This window comes from Myotis daubentonii, chromosome 5 (assembly GCF_963259705.1).
Source record: "Myotis daubentonii chromosome 5, mMyoDau2.1, whole genome shotgun sequence".
Classification (NCBI taxonomy): Eukaryota; Metazoa; Chordata; class Mammalia; order Chiroptera; family Vespertilionidae; genus Myotis; species Myotis daubentonii.
The window spans coordinates 46,936,114-46,950,130 of record NC_081844.1 but is presented as its reverse complement, the minus strand read 5'-3'; the positions used below and the strand labels follow the sequence as shown (position 1 = coordinate 46,950,130).

The following is a 14,017-nucleotide window of genomic DNA, read 5'->3' as shown; positions in this document are numbered from 1 at the left end:
CATGGGCCACAAAGTTTCAATCACACTGTACGTGCACGGCCGCACGTGGTATTTTGTGGAAGAGCCACACTCAAGGGGCCAGAGAGCCACATGTGGCTCGTGATCTGTGGTTTGTCAACCACTGGTTTAGGGATTGCACTGAATCATCTTAATATATTCATTCATTTTCTCTTTTGTTCATTCAATCATTCAATATTTATTGAGACATTAATAAATGCTTCAGACACTGCATACCCCCCACAGAACCCAGCTTTAGTGACCAGCATTTGGTGGCTCTTTCAGAAATGTTAAGTGGCTGTGCAACCTACATTTTCCCCCGTCTCACAGCCTGTGGGTAACAAGCACTTTTTGGTGGGAGTGACTCAAACGGCACTGACTCTTTCTTCTGCATAAAAACAAGATCTCCAGCACTCAGTTGGTTCGCAGGGGTGCCAGGGCTTGCCACTCATAGTCGATGCCAAGTGTCTGCTTACCACACGCTAGCATCTCCATGGATATTTTCTGTCTGTGCAGCTACTTAAAGGTAACTCTTTGCTGAGCCCCCCGCTGCTGCTGGAGCTTCCATGAGAACCATGCGATCCACGCCAGGCGTGCTGCCCACCGGTGCTTCCAAAACTGCCAACACCTGGAAGTGGCAGGGAGCATGGGATGCTCCCTGACCCTGCATCACATTTCCTTGTCTGGAAACCAAAGAGTGCTGCTGGGGCCTGTTAACGTAAAAAACATTCAAACCTGTAAAGAATTTTTGTGAGTTTATTTGAGCCAGCCTGTCGGGAAGCAGAACCTCAACGTATTGGGATAATGCTCTGGAGACTGGCAGTTTTTTACCTGGTTTTATACATGACAATCAAAAGAAGAGATGTAAGTGGGTTACATGAACTCAGCTGGTCATAGGTTAGGGTGGCGGGAGAAAGCAAAGTGGGGGTGGGGAGGTGAAATCTCTGAGATTGGATAAAAAGTAAAGTGATAAGACACATGCTTCTTTTATTCAGGTGGGTGCAGGATAGTTAACAGTCAATAATTGACCCAATAAAATGAGGGGATTTGTGGTCTCTGTAGAGTGGTGCCTGGGCTCTGAGGGGTCCAGAAAAAGAAAAGTTACTTTGACATTCCAACGATATGTTATCATAGATGCAAAAAGACTATAGGCTCAGTTAGGTAAAGACTGACCTTTGTTAGGGAAGATACCGGCCTAGGATGTGACTACCCACCATAACTGCTTTTAAAGTTTTAATTTTAGACCATCTTTTGTGGTTACTTTAGGTCTTTGAGTTTGCAAGACCACCATGCAGGCCTTCCCTGAGCTTGTCAGGTTAGCATGTGGCCCCTTTTTCATCCACATGCCTCAGTATCTCACAGAATTATACACGTAAGTCTCTCCGTCAGTGTTTGCCTATAGTTCTTCCCTGGGGCTTGACTCTATAGGGCTGGGGAGTTGGCAATGGATGGATGGGCAGAATATGTGATACTCATACGTTCTGTTTTTCTACTCCAGGTTCTCTATCAATTCATAAAACATGCATACACAGTGTCTATACCCCAACAACTTCTCAGATGTGCCACACATGTCTGAATCACAGTGGAGGACCCAACTGAGTCTCAAAACTACTAGATATGAAGGAAATAATAGTTTCTCTCTACCTTCTCCTGGCCTTTGAAGGTGTTTATTTATAATCCCGATGCACTTCTACTTACTCTAATGTAACCGGGGCCTTCCTTCCTTTAGATGTACTCTGCAGCTTATTTCTTTCACACAAACTATTCCTTAGGTGAGGAGAAGAGATCCTTTGTAGCTCTGCACTAGTTTCCTACAAGGAGCTTGAGAATCAAGACAGCTTTATCCAATCTTTACTCCTCTCCACAGGCTGAATGAAAACCACTGATGCTTGGGATTATTCTATCTTAAGCCAAGAATGACTTGGGCCAGGTGTCTGCCCTGGCTTCTGAGTGTGTGGTCAGGGAGCGGGGGTGGGAGGCTGAGAACTGAGCCCTTCAGCATCTGCAGCTGAAAGAGACTTTAGTTGTCTATTGTCCAGGCCAGGGCTTCTAGCAGGATAACAACCCCATTGCCTGAGCACCATTCCCTCACCACTACCTCATTAAATCATCACAAGAAAGTTTGGGGTAAGTAGTAGGATTCTTCTTCTCTTAGAGATGGAAAGGGAGGATCAGAAAGGTCAGATTACTTGCCACAGGGACCAGAGCTAGGCAGTGGAGGAGGAAAACTTCAAACCAGGGCTTTCTTCCCCTGGAGCACTTCTCTAAATATTACAGCCTTTAGTCTCCACTATTCTCTCTTGTGGCTATAATGGAAGGCAACTGGAAGGCAACGTATTGGTCTTTTGATAAAGAGGCAGTTTGTTTTTTTGGGTGTTTTTTTTTTTGGGAGGGGGTGGTGAAGAGTCAGTCAACCAAATTTACTAAGTCATACAATTCTCACCTACTTTCTAAGCATTTCTTCACTAAAAAAGTTGCTTTATAAACAGCTAGCAGGGGCCTCTGCTCTGCTTCTTATAACCTGGCTTCTGCTAAAGACTTACTTTTATAATATTTTTTAAAAAATATATTTGTATTGATTTCAGAGAAGAAGGGAGAGGGAGAGAGAGACAGAAACATCCATGATGAGAGAGAACCATTGATTGGCTGCCTCTTTCATGCCCCCCACTGGGGACCTAGCCTGCAGCCCGGGACCCTTCAGTCCGCAGGCTGACGCTCTATTCACTGAGCCAAACTAGCTAAGGCTAAAGACTTACTTTAAAAAAAAAAATTACCTTTAGTGTTGAAAGTATCACAGATGTCCTCCTTTCCCCTCATTGGTCCCCCTCCCCACCCCTGCCCCGCTCCCACCCCTACCCCTCCCTCATAGGCCAGCAGAGGACATTTGGCTCAGAGGACTAGAAAGTCCCCAACGAGAAAGTGGCCACAGCCTCATTTCTGGAACAGCCTGCCGTCACCCTACGTGGCACAACAGGAGGCAGCCGCAACAGAGAGCCAGACATCAGGTCAATGATAGCAACGCCCACTTACAGCCACAGCCTCAACCGCCAGCACTAGTCGGTTTGAGGGAGAACAAACTCCATCTAATCAGACAGAACACCTACATCCCGCAGCCTCCGCCCCTTGCAGTTTGGGTGCATAAGATTCAACCCGGAGGACAGCAGAGGCCGAGTCCTAACCTTCCCCGGTTGGCTCCATTCCCCCTCCTGCTTGCTCGCAGTGTCTGCCTACTTCCTTGAGCGACTCCAATCTTACACTCCCAGGCCTTATGCATACAAGCTCTTTGGTTAATCTCTTCCTGTCTCCTTCTTCTAAGTCAGGTCATTTATTCTTCTCAATATGTGAAAACGAAGGTAGTTGTAATAAAACAGCTCAGCCCTGGTTTCCTTTCAAGAAGTTAACATTTAGCATCTAGAAAATAAGTCCGTGCTTCTGAAAGTGTGCTTCAAGAGTTTTGGAGCACAAAGAAAATTGCTGTGGTGCTTGAGTTCTTTGGACATTTGTCCCGAATCAACAGGTACTTAGGTCTAGGCCTCGGTCAGTGTTGGAATTGCTCCGTCTCTTTCCTCCACGGGGCAGAACGTTTGCGGAGGAAGAGAGGTCTGAGCTTAAGAGTGCTAGAGTAACAGCTCTATTGTAACTTCTGGCACTTTTATCTCTTGGAAGTTTATTCTTTCCTTCTCTATATATTCCAACTCCTTAATCTCTTTTGCTTTGTAAAGACTATTTTTAGGATTGTACACCACACTCTGATCTCTTACCCACACCCCGCTATTGCAGACTTCTTTTGGGGGCTGGTGGTGGTGGTGGGGGGGGGGGGGGGGGGACACGACACTCCTGTCTCCTTCCTGCCTTCTGATTCTATTTGCCATAGAAGCAAAAAGAATAAGCCCAAGTGAGGCCCGGAGGTCATCCACCCCTGCTTTTGTGCCAGGACAAGCAAACAACCTAAGCCAATTACTAACCGGTTTTTTAAAAAAACCTCCAATCAGAGAGACTCCTCGACTACTTTTTGTGAACTGTTGCTCCATGCAACTGCACACTCCAAATGTCTTTCCCTATCTGTGTGTACCCTTATCTCGCTGTTCTATTTTTTTCCTCATTTGCATTAACCCTTTCTCACCTTTTTTTGAACCTCCAGGACTTCTCAGAAGTGGTGGGAGACAACATTCCTCAGCAAAAAGCCAAGATAGTAAGGTGAGTCCCTAATCCCCGGGAACCCTAATCCCCAGCTAAGTGGGACGGACAGTGGGGTGAGGTGATAGCACTCCTCATTTTATAAGGTATTTATTCTGTGGCTAAGCAAATACTCTCAATTCTTTTTAACCTCCCAAGACTGACACTTCTGAGTCTGTTTCCAAACCGGACACTAGGGGGCTCCCACGGGTTAAAAATAAGTGGGAAATTATTTGAATGAGAACTGCTTCTTTAAGGCATTTGCTCTTTCAGAATTTAAAATTAAAGCTCATTTCCTAAACATTTTTTTAAAATTAGCTGTATTAAAATTGGGTTACAAGAAGCCAAGTTTACAAGCAACTGGCTTGTTTTTTTGTTTTGCCCAGTAGTTTGCAAGGGAGCTTTTAAAGCCGAGCTGAAGTATTTGAAATGTGGAACACTCTTGACCATGAAATATGTTCTACTTACATGCCTCAGCCTTTAAAAGTTCTTTGCATTAGAGTCAGGGATTACATTGTTCCTGGAGCTGAGCATGGGGCCAGCTGTGTAAGTAAGGTTGCTTACAGTTTCTTCTTCTTTTTAATAATGTGAATAAATAGAGCTAGGGATCCTTTAATTTTCCTTCAGCTGACTTTGGTGGAAAGAAAAGGGATAAAAAGTAGTCAGATTTGTGTGCTGTGTTTCTCCTTGTGTGTGTGACTAAAAATGTAACTGCTTTCAAGATATATGGGCATTAATGACTTTATATTATGTTAACTAGTTTTATATTAACTATTAATGTAAGATAATGGAACATATTATGAAGAAAAAACTGTACTGTTAGATTAAGAGAATATATTTTTGAATTTGAATGTTATTTAGTTAACTAATTAGTTAGTGCAGGATTTTAAAAAATAAGTATGGAATTTAGATAAATATTTAAAAAACCATCTATTGCTTATTTTTAAAAATGATTTCTGAATTTCAAAAAGGAAAAGCCTGAATTTGTCAAACTTTAATGCTTTTCCTTCAGAATCAAATTATAAGACTAGCTACACATTATAAAATATTCTTGGATTTTTGTGGCTTGTTCTCACTTGTTTAAACTGAATATCAACCTATACATCTATTTTGTTCCTGTTTTTTAAACTTCATTAAAAATGTTAGTGGTGATATTAATGAAAGGAAAGAGTTACTTTTTTCTTTACTCTTGTGGAGGAACTGAGCTAGTACGAGGTTGTGACTCAGTTAACGCTTGTTTCCATTCATTCTCAGAAACAAGCCACACTTCTCCTTGGGGAGGCTGATAGGAGTTTAAAAGGTTTGTTGTGGCGAGTGTCACAGACATTCCCAACTTCTTCACCAACCTTTGCTTCCACCTCTACCCACTGGAGACCACTTAGACACCTAAGCGGAGGCGACAACAGAACTCAGGAAACCATGCATCATGGCACCGGGAGACAGCTGCAGACTTTAAACTCCGTTCACCATGCGGATGCGGCCGAGAAATGACCTGTCCAGGCAAGCCAGGGCAGCTCATAAACTGGTTCATCTGCTCCCTGTGCGTCCCGGGAGTGTGCAAACTCTGGAGCAGCCGGCGCCCCCGGACCCGGAGGAACCTCTTGCTGGGCACTGCCTGCGCCATCTACCTGGGCTTCCTCGTGAGCCAGGTGGGGCGCGCATCGCTCCCGCACAGACCCGCAGCGGAAAAGGGGCCGCACCGGCGCCGAGACACGGCCGAGGCACCCTTCCCTGAGATACCCTTGGATGGTACCCTGGCCCCTCCCGAGTCCCAGGACAATGGAACCACCCTGCTGCCCAATGTGGTGTACATTACCCTACGCTCCAAGCGAAGCAAGCCCGCCAATATCCGCGGCACGGTGAAACCCAAGCGCAGGAAGAAGTACCCAGTGGCATCCCTGGCCCCAGCACAGGAGGCTTTGGTCGGACCATCCCTTCAGCCGCAGGGAGCAGCAGGGGCAGCTGATGCTGAAGTGCCTGGGTACGTCCAGAGAGGAAACCTGGCCAAGGTTGGGGAAAGATCCTGGAGATCGATACGGGGTCCGGGAGGACCAGTTGGGGGCGCAGATTTCCAGCTGCCCCAGGCCAGGGAGAGCAACATCAGGATCTACAGTGAGAGCGCCCCCTCGTGGCTGAGCAAAGAAGACATCCACCGAATGCGCCTGTTGGCAGATGGTGCCGTGGTGGGCTTCCAGCCAGTGTCCTCTAAGAGCCAAGCGCGTTTGCTGGTGCTGGAGGGGAGCACCGCTGGCTCTGTGCCTGGTTGCGGCTCTAGCCCCTGCGGGCTGGTCAAACCGCCCTTGGACATGAGTGAGGTGTTCGCCTTCCACCTGGACAGGATCCTGGGTCTCAACAGGACCCTGCCTTCTGTGAGCAGGAAAGCAGAGTTCATCCAAGGTAACAAGCTTCACATGCTTCGTCCTTTGCAGCTGTTGGGGTTGATTTTCTCTTTTCCCTCACTCTCTTTTTCTAAATGATTTTCCCCACCCACGTTTCACATTTGGACAGCAGCAGCAGCAGCAGCGTGTCTTTCCATATGCTTGGCATTCGTTATTGTCCCAGCCTTGGGATATGAGCGTTCCAGGGAAATGCTGTACTCAACATGCAAGAGTAAGCCTACACTGTATAAACTTTGCTCCCCATTTCCCTGACGGCACTTCCCAGTGGGTTATTAAATTTAATTAAAGCCAATGGCGATTTGCAGGATGAGGGGAGGAAGCCAGGGTGGAGGCAAAGGTCTTGCTAACAGTCAGGCATATTATGAGATAGGTTACTATGGAAGTAAGTCAAATTGTGGTCATTTGTTTTTTGAAAGTAAGGGGGAAGTGGGTTTTATCTTTCTTGAGCAGATGGAATCTTTTTAAGGAGCCCAGAGCCAGATCATGTTAGATTCAATCTTTTGATTTTTCACAATGGATTTAACCCCTTTATTTAACAAAGGCCATGAGACAAAGAGGTGATTTGCCCAATGCTAACTAGCCATATTGGGTTGTTTTTTCAAGTGCATGACTATGGTTTACTGCAGTGGTTCTCAACCGTGGCTGCACATTAGAAATCACCTGGGAATCTTTTTAAAATCCTGATTTCTGGGCCTCATCCTCCGGAAATTCTGTTTCTTTGTTACTAATGTTGTGGCCTCACCCCCTAACAAAGAAACAGAATTTCCGGAGGATGAAGCCCAGAAATCAGGATTGTAAAAAGATTCCCAGGTGATTCTAATGTGTAGCCAAGGTTGAGAACCACTGGTTTACTGAGTCTGAGTTCCAAGAATCTCTCAGGTGACGAACATTTTGTTAGGTTCTGAGTATGTAGCCAGTCACTTCCATTGCAGTAAAGGGGCTGGCCTGTGGCCATGCTCTTCCCCCATTAAGGATATTCTCTGAATCTTGAGGCTCTTCCAGAATACAAAGCAGAGTGGGTCAGGGGCTTGTGTTTAAAAGCAGAAGAACCACAGAAGTTGCCTCTGTGAATCCAGGCTTCCCCAAGAGGCTAAGAAGGACTCCAAAGAGATGACTAACTATAAACTAAGAGACGATTACCTTATTCCTTGTGACCATGAAATTTAGTATTTTAGTGAGATTCCCATGGAGTCTGGACAGGAATGGATTAGAACTCTAGATTCCCAATGGAGTTGAAATTATAATTTCATTTTAGAACTGCCAAACCTTTAAGTGAAGCATCAATGATTTACTTAAAAGTCTGGCATTTCTTACTTATCCTGGCTCATGTCTGAGTGCTTCAGATTCATAGATATGTTTTAATGTCTCAAATTCACAAAGCAGTCCACCATGATAGCCTCTCACACTTTTAATCCAATGTTGGTAAAAGCTAACTTTTCTTGGGTGCTCACTGTTTGCTAAGAATGAATGACTCATATAGTTTATACATGCATTGATTCCTATGGTTCCCACAACAATGCTATCAAGTGGGCACTATTATTATTTCCAGTTAGTAGATGAGAAAATTGAAGCTTATTTAGGCAAAGTAATTGACTCCCTGTAATCTTAATGGCTAAGTTAGGTTTCAAGTATAAACCCAGCAAACTTTATAACATAAGCTTTTAACCGTTATGCTGGGTTTAGGTGACTGTATTCCGTATTATTAAAACTGGAACACCCTGGAGTAAGAGAAGATTTGGGTGGGCACTGAGACAACAGGCATACACTGTGGCTGTCTGGGGCAAAGCAAGACATAGGGTCATCCTTGTTATGTTATACTGCCCTTTATTTTTATGTCAGCACTAGAGGCCCAATGCATGGATTCATGATTCGTGCACTGGTGGGGTCCCTTGGCCTGGCCTGGGGGGGTCAGGCCGAAACTGGCTCTCTGACATACCCTGAAGGGTCCCAGATTGTGAGAGGGTGGTTCTCAGGTGATGCATCCCAGAAATGGGCTCCCTCCTCTCTGGTTCTGGGTGCATCACCCAAGAACCACCGCTGCCAAGTCACCCCAGCTCAGCAGCTCCTGTGTTGAGTGTCTGCCCCTTGGTGGTCAGTGTGCATTATACTGGTAGCTATTGGTTGGAGCGTCTGCCCCCTGGTGGTCATTGTGCATCATAGCTACTGGTTGGATGATCGGACGGTCACATAGGCATATATATATATATATATATATATATATATATATATATATATATTAGAGGCCTGGTGCACAAAAATTTGTGCACTCGGGGTGGGGGGGTCCCTCAGCCCGGCCTATGCCCTCTCGCAGTCTGGGACCCCTCTGGGGATGACCACTTGCTGGCTTAGGCCCACTCCCCGGGGGATTGGGCCTAAGCTGGCAGTCAGACATCCCTCTGGCAGCCCGGCAGCCCTCGGGGGATGTCCACTTGCCAGCAGGGAGCAGGCCTAAGCTGTAGTTGGACATCCTTAGCGCTGCTGAGGAGGCAGGAGAGGCTCCCACCACCACTGCTGTACTGGCAGCCATCAGCCTGGCTTGTGGCTGAGCAGAGTCCCCCTGTGGGAGCGCACTGACCAACAGGGGGCAAATCCTGCATTGAGCATCTGCCCCCTGGTGGTCAGTGTGTGTCATAGTGACCAGTCATTCCCAGTCTTTCTGTTGTTAGGGTCAGTTTGCATATTACCCTTTTACTATATAGGATAGAGGCCTGGTGCATGGGTGGGGGCTGGCTGGTTTGCCCTGAAGGGTGTCCCGGATCAGGGAGGGGGTCCTGCTTGGGTGCCTGGCCAGCCTGGATGAGGGGCTGATGGCTGTTTGCAGCTGGTCACACCCCCTTCAGGGTGGGGGTCCCCACTGGGGTGCCTGGCCAGCCTGGGTGAGGGGCTGATGGCTGTTTTCAGGCTGGCCACACCCCCTTTAGGGTGGGGGTCCCCACTGGGGTGCCTGGCCAGTCTGGGTGAGGGGCTGAGGGCCATTTTCAGGCTGGGACTGAAGCTCCCAACTGCTCCTTTTTTTCATTTCTTTTTTTTTCTTTCTGGGATTTATTTACCTTCTATAATTGAAACTTTGTAGCCCCGAGAGGAGCTCAAAGCTGGCCAGGGCAGGTAGGAGCAAAGCTTGGCTTCCTCCATTGCCAGGGGCAACTCAAGCCTCCTGCTCACTCCAGCTCCATGGCCACTGCCGGCTGAAAGCAGGTATCTGGGGTTTATTTACCTTCTATAATTGAAACTTTGTTGCTTTGAGTGGAGCTCAGAGCCAGCCACCGCGGCAGGTGGGAAGCTTGGCTTCCTCCATCATTGGGGCAACCAAGCCTCCTGTTCGCTCCAGCTCCATGGCTGCCAGCCGCTATCTTGGTTGGGTTAATTTGCATATAGTCGCTCTGATTGGCTGGTGGGCATGGCTTAAGGCGTAGCAAAGGTACGGTCAATTTGCATGTTTGTCTTTTATTAGTGTATATAGGATCCTGAGAAGCTTGAACTCTGGAATACATCCTAAGGCACAGTGCTCTGATAGGTCCTCTGAGCTTCCTTGGGATGCTTTTGGATGGAAGTTGGGAGAATAAAGGAGTGGGTAGAGGCTTGGGCCCTGGAGCTGGACCACTTGCATTTGCCTTTGCCATCCAGGTGACCTGGAAATGTTACAGTATCTCTGCGTGCCTCAGTTTCCTCAGGTGTAAATGACAATAATACCTACCTCATGAGGTTATTAGTTAATACATAGAAAATGCATGGAACCAGTGCTTGTCACACAGTAAATCTTCAATAAATATTGGCTATTTCTCTTACTGCAATAAGCACATGCAGTACCAAGTTCATTGAGTTACATAGCCTTTAAGCTTCACATATAATTTCTTTATGTGACTGACTAGGACTAAAACCCTGGTCTCCTGACAGCCTGGTTAAACTTTTTGATACCAAGATTCCACTTACATATTTAATTCTCTGCTCTGAATAGCTAGCATCTTTAGGGATAAAGAAGGCAGTTGCATTCACTTTGAAGGAAAAGTTTATAATCTCAATATAGTCTGGTCCTCTCACAACCAACAAGGTTATATTAATATGTCATTCAGTGTGATTAATTAAGATTATATCTCATTCAGGACCAGATATTTCTTTGTTCTTTCTTTGATACCTTCTCTGATTTAGTTATTTGGAGTTATAAAATCAGGCCAATTTCTTTAAGAGTCTATGAAATGACTTTTATATAGTTATGAGCACTCTGCACAATATAATTCTACTTATATAGACTATTATACTGACACTAGAGGCCCGATACACAAAGATTCATGCAAGAATGGGCCTTCCTTCCCCTGGCTGCTGGCACCGCCTTTGCTCCAGCCCAGAGCCACCTTTCTGCCTTCCCACGCTGCCCAGAGGCCCAGAGCAGCTGGGGTGGTGCAGAACACCTGCATCATCACCATGGTGACAACGTAAGCATCCCACCCTGCCCTTGGCCGCTCAGTGCCTGCATATGCAAATTAACCTGCCAGCTTTGTTTGGTTAATTTGCATACTCCTGATTGGCTGGTGGGCGGTGCGAAGGTATGGTCAGTTTGCATATTTCTCTTTTATTAGTGTAGATAAGCTATATTCTAGTAAATAGATCAGTTCTGGTCATGGTAGGAGATACTTAGGCTGTCTTAGGTTCTTGTTATCTTTCTCCATCCACCTATTTCTACTCTTTTCCTGACTTGTGTCTTTTTTCTCCTGATTGCCCAGAAGTGAGTATTTTCCTTTTAGGGTCTTCCTATTCTTCTCTTCATCCAAACTTTGCTTTATTTTCCATGTCCACCTAAGGAGGGTTATAGCTCTTATCTAGTTACCCAGCACTAATTTCTGGCTCATTCTGTGTTATTGCTCTGTATTATAATTCTTGTTTAATAATCTGTTCCTTTCCACTAGTCTCTAGGTTTGTGAACACATATTTCCTATCTTGTGTATCATTGCATTTATAGATCCTGGTGGAGAGTCTGGCACATAGTAGGTGCTCAATAAACATTTTGGAATAATGCAGGGATGCATTCCTGGTCTGTTTCACTAACTCTAAACAGTAAATCTATATTTGCCTTCAGCTTTCAATACTCAGGACAAGTGCTACTAATTTTCGTCCTAAGTCCAGGCTGGGATTTCTCCTGGAGGATTTTAGTAAGAGCTCATTGTAGAGGTAATAAAAAAAAATGTCTTTGGCAGTATCTGTATAATGCAAATAATAAGGTTTATAGAGCTTTTTCTTTTTTAAAAAATATATTTTTGATTTCAGAGAGGAAGGGAAAGGGAGAGAGAGAGAAACATTAATGATGAGAGAGAATCATTGATTGACTCCCTCCTGCACAACTCCTACTGGGGATCGAGCCCACAAATGGGCATGTGCCCTGACCAGAATTGAACCCAGGACCCTTCAGGCTGCAGGCTGATGCTCTATCCACTGAACCAAACCGACTTTTTCTATAAGGTCCATCAGTATGCTGGCCTCACACTCTAACGTAATTTGACAATGAGTTTTCTGTAGGAAGAACAATAAGATTTAGTTTAGGTATATATTTCTCTGATGATCTGGCTTGGTTGGGAGTAAATCTTTTAATATTTGGGAGAGTGGATAGCCAACAAATCCTGTAAGTTATTTTCTCTAAATGTTATTTCTGTTATCTGACTTGTGGAAATAAATTCATGCCTAGTACCAAGAACATATCTAGTCTATATTATTAGTTGAATATAGATATTTGGCTTATCTTACTTAACCATTCTAAGAAATCTGTGGGAGACATTTTTTTTTTGTTACCTCGATTTTGAGATCAAGTAAAAGGAGCAAGAAGACAGCTGAAGGTTATTTAATGAGTTAGTTGTCTAGAAACAATTCAAACCTTTGTCTGGTAACTTCTAAGTCTTTCTTCTTTTCATCAATCGTTTTCCCTCAACAAATCCTTTAAGGAGCCTTAAGGTATGTCTTCTTTCACCATCACCACAATATATTAGTATATTTAGTTATTTAATATGACTAGAAACAGATGATTTACTCACACACACAAGATACAGGGTACTGGAACCTCTTTTTTTTTTCTCAAGAAGACAACAGCCTTGACCAGGGGTGGGCAAACTTTTTGACTCGAGGGCCACAATGGGTTCTTAAACTGGACCGGAGGGCTGGAACAAAAGCATGGATGGAGTGTTTGTGTGAACTAATATAAATTCAAAGTAAACATCATTACATAAAAGGGTACGGTCTTTTTTTTTTTTTTTTTAGTTTTATTCATTTCAAACGGGCCGGATCCGGCCCGCGGGCCGTAGTTTGCCCACGGCTGGCCTTGACCTTAGCAAGAGTAATATTGATGTTACTATGCACCAGGCACTGTTTTAAGTGCTGTGCATTCATTATCTCATAAAACTTTCAGGAGGTGGGTACACTTTGAGAGACATTTTCTGGATGTGGAAATAGAGGCTCAGAATAATTGAGTATCTTGCTCAAAGTCAGATAGATTGTCTAGATGTTAAAGGATACGTGACAATCAAAGGGAGATGTCAGAGAATCAAATACTAGGATTTGATTGCTCTCCCTTGCCCCCAGCCTCCAGACAAAGCATTCTGTTGTTTCAGTCCAAGGACAAAAAGTCCCAATTATAAAACTCATCTTATAAAAAACATGTGTGTTTTTTAATGAGTGAAATTTACATGGGCCATCTAATCAGCACACAGGCACGAGCTCAGGTTTTTCTGGGTCAGGTTCTTGATCGTATAGCTTAATGAATTCTAGGTGATTCTCCTTGAATATATGTGAAATTAGTGGAATTACTGGCTGTGTACTAAGTCCTCTAATTCTGACAGGTGTTAGTTACTGAAGGTAACCCAGAACAGGAGAAGGGTGTCCTTGGGGAAGGGCGAGGTTGGGATTGCATGGGAGGGCCTGCAGTGTACCATTCTACAAAAGGCAGCAGTCATCAGTAGAGCAGAGGCTCATCTATGTATCTCTTTGCAGGAAACACAAACATGATTTGAAAGGTAGCATCAAAGGGCTTTTAAGAAAATCTGTATTTGCAATAATGCAGTCTTCAATTGTGAATTTATAAAAAGACTCCTGTGCCTATATACTACATTTGGTGTTTTTGTCTATTAAACCACTTAACACTGCTACACAGCAGATATTATTGATAATTTAAATATGGGAATCCCGAGGCTCAGCAAGGTTATAAAATGTGCCCAAAGACATATAGCCAGGGAGTAGTGGGCAGAATTGTACCCGATTCTGTCTGATACTAAATTTTCCTCATGTTGTTTTACTTCACCCACACCACCTCTCAAATAGAACTTGATATCATTATGGGATAGTGACAAAAATGTGCCAATTTTAGCATGGCGATTTCTGGTTTACCACCATACCAACATTTCTATTTAATTTCCTTTTCCACTCTAATGATTTAACATTGCTCATCTTTGTTAGTCAAGGGAAGCATG

At 44.6% G+C, this 14,017-nt stretch overlaps 2 protein-coding genes across 8 annotated transcripts in view; one reads left to right on the top strand and one right to left on the bottom strand.

The window, feature by feature from the left end:
* Positions 1–6,126, bottom strand: part of TMEM144 (transmembrane protein 144) — a 71,573-nt gene extending 65,447 nt beyond the window's left edge. For 3 of the 4 annotated variants that reach the window (XM_059697720.1, XM_059697719.1, XM_059697715.1), the window contains exon 1: positions 5,990–6,126. The gene's annotated coding sequence lies outside the window, so the exon portion shown is untranslated. The remainder of the gene's footprint in view (positions 1–5,989) is intronic. The other variant, XM_059697717.1, reaches the window with a different exon arrangement.
* GASK1B (golgi associated kinase 1B) overlaps positions 4,039–14,017 on the top strand; it is a 49,480-nt gene continuing 39,501 nt past the window's right edge. Inside the window, exons 1-2 of one of the 4 annotated variants that reach the window (XM_059697710.1) lie at positions 4,039–4,194; positions 5,428–6,570. In XM_059697710.1, the coding sequence (XP_059553693.1) occupies positions 5,661–6,570 (910 nt within the window). In that variant the 5' untranslated portion in view covers positions 4,039–4,194; positions 5,428–5,660. Of the gene's footprint in view, positions 4,195–4,581; positions 4,729–5,427; positions 6,571–14,017 lie in introns of those variants that run through there. The other 3 variants (XM_059697711.1, XM_059697713.1, XM_059697714.1) reach the window with 3 other exon arrangements.